The sequence below is a fragment of the Montipora capricornis genome, chromosome 7 (assembly GCF_036669925.1).
Source record: "Montipora capricornis isolate CH-2021 chromosome 7, ASM3666992v2, whole genome shotgun sequence".
Classification (NCBI taxonomy): Eukaryota; Metazoa; Cnidaria; class Anthozoa; order Scleractinia; family Acroporidae; genus Montipora; species Montipora capricornis.
The window spans coordinates 28,418,955-28,421,454 of NC_090889.1; the positions used below are offsets into that span (position 1 = coordinate 28,418,955).

Here is a 2,500-nt window from a genome sequence, read left to right on the forward strand (position 1 = left end):
CTCCGTTGATAAAACCAAATTTGGGTTAATTTTCAGTTGAGGTCATACTGAAAAGTCTGCTGAATTGGTTTTTTTATTTGAAGGTATTTTGTGCTGCTGATGTTAACAGATGGGATCATTTCTGACATGCCACAAACAAAGGAAGCCATTGTTACAGTAAGATCATTTTCACTCTTTTTTCTTTAACTTTCAAAGTGTGAGGAAGAGTCGTACTTTAACCCATTGACTCCTCAGGGGCCACAGGACACCCCCAGTTTACGTAAAGGAAAGGAAATTAACTTTAATTATTTAATAAGTGTCTAGTCGTTCTAGCGCTGGAGCACTAATTGGGGACACTGTAAACTGAAATTAACAATGAATATTTCATGCAAATCAAGTCAAATGTTGGTTTTTGAGAAGAGTGGAAACCGGAGTACCCGAAGAAAACCTCTCGGTGCAGAGTAGAGAACCAACAAACTCAACCCACATATGAGCTAAGTCTGGGAATTGAACCCGAGCCGCATTGGTGGGAGGCGAGTGCTCTCACCACTGCACCATCCCTGTACCCCTTGTCAAATACATGTAAAATCTTCTGGCATTAGACAGAGTAAAATCTGTCTAAACATCATTTTAATGCTCCTAGAATGTAGCTTTGAATGTTCACAGGTAGTGCTATTCTGTAGGTTTAAGCTACAAGGGATTTCAAAAATTTCTGAAAGTTTTGTGAGCAATCAATTTTGAGATAAGTTTTCAGCTAAATGTTGTCAATTTTTTTGACCTGTTTTGATTTTATACTGTATTTAGTCTAAATTCCCAGTCAAATACACTATTTTCAACTTTGAGGGAAGATGGCAAATGCAAAACTTAAAGGCAATAACAATTATATAAAAAATCGCTCTAGAATAGGACAACCTGTTTTTGCTCTCACTCAAGATAACCTAACAGAGAAAAAAATACAAAATAAACAAATTACTTTTTTGGATTCAAACTACATTCAAGGAGCATTAAAATAATGTTAATATCAATTTGCAAAGCAGAAATACTCATGAAATAAGTGGTGTAAGTGCTCATTTGCCAGATACAGATTTATCTGGTGAAGAGCACTAAGATACTTTTAAAACTTCCCAGGCCTGGCCTGGGGAGGTAACCTTTCTCTTTTCCATCCCTAGCATCTTGTTTATTGCACTAGCATTTCAAAAGCAGCAAAAATAATTACCTACCCCCCTCCCCCCCATTCTCCTCCCCAAATAACACCTGTTGTGGAGGCCATATGATAGAACTCAGGCATTAAGAATAAGGCACCAAGCCAGCTTCCCAATTTTTTTGCAGGCATTTGTTTTGACACACAAACATTCCTTTAATTTGCTTTTAGGCAGCTTCACTTCCTGTATCCATAATTATTGTTGGCGTTGGTCCAGCTGAATTTGACGGTTGGTTTATCTTGTTTATTGCATAAAACCATGAGGGTTTCATTAGGGTTTTCAGTAGTCTTTTCAACCTGTACAGTGTAAATACTTCACCTAAGTATACTGTACTTGTCTATTTTCCCCAAAACGTAAAAGATCTTTGAATGAGTAAATGCAACTTGCTTAGCTTTCAATTTACTCACCCTTTTTCTGGCTGAGAGGGTGGAAATTGCTGATGTGGCAGAGGTTCAGAGGAAAAGAGAAAATTAGAAAGAGAATTCTCATTCTAACATTGAAAGTCCTTTACATGCAGGGGAGGCTGAAAAATTTTTTTTGTTGTTACCTTATACTTTTATTCACAGCTATGGAGGAGCTTGATGGAGACACAGTGAGACTCTCATCAAGAGGAAGATATGCTGAGAGGGACATCGTCCAGGTACCATGAAAATAATGATAATTATAATAATAATAATAATGCACTAATTTATACAGTGCATATCTTGAACTCTATGTGCTTTACATTAGATAAAAGTAATAATAATAATATATACATATAAAGTTAATTAAAAGATGTTTTTACAATGTGCGTTTCTCAAGTCTAGAGTTTTTCTAGTGAGTCTGGAAGTGCATTCCAGAGTGTCAGGCCAGCGTATCTAAATGTCCTTGCTCCAAACGTAGCTCTCTTGACCTTTGGAACGAGCAGGTTGCCGCGTTGCATTGTAGGACGATTATTGATACGTAGCTTATGGTTTTCAGAGTTTTTGGCGGACTTTTCAATTAAATTATCTTCCAATGCGATTCTTAGATTGTCCAGTGTGTTGTAAATTACGCAAGTGATACTCCCAGGGGTCAATGGTTAAAGGCTTAGCACTACTTTATAGGATGAGAAGTTCAATAGTTTAATTTTTTTTTATTTTACGCAGTGTTTTTATTAATTTTGTCAAAATGAGACAAGATTGCATTAGTGGCAATCTATCAGGAAAGTATCTTTTAGGTCTTTAAGCTTAACATACATGGTAGCCTTTGAAATGTACACTTGGACACTTTTTTACAGTTTGTTCCATTCCGAGATTTCCAGAGGCATGGTTACCTTGTTCAGGATTTGCTTTCAAAAG

At 36.6% G+C, this 2,500-nt stretch overlaps 1 protein-coding gene across 2 annotated transcripts in view; it reads left to right on the top strand.

The window, feature by feature from the left end:
• Window positions 1–2,500, top strand: part of LOC138056772 (copine-8-like) — a 33,960-nt gene that overhangs the window by 26,865 nt on the left and 4,595 nt on the right. The window contains exons 21-24 of one of the 2 annotated variants that reach the window (XM_068902660.1): window positions 84–156; window positions 1,352–1,409; window positions 1,748–1,821; window positions 2,440–2,500. The exon at window positions 2,440–2,500 is cut by the window's right edge and continues 1,494 nt beyond it. In XM_068902660.1, coding sequence (XP_068758761.1) covers window positions 84–156; window positions 1,352–1,409; window positions 1,748–1,821; window positions 2,440–2,500 — 266 coding nt within the window. The remainder of the gene's footprint in view (window positions 1–83; window positions 157–1,351; window positions 1,410–1,747; window positions 1,822–2,439) is intronic. The other variant, XM_068902659.1, reaches the window with a different exon arrangement.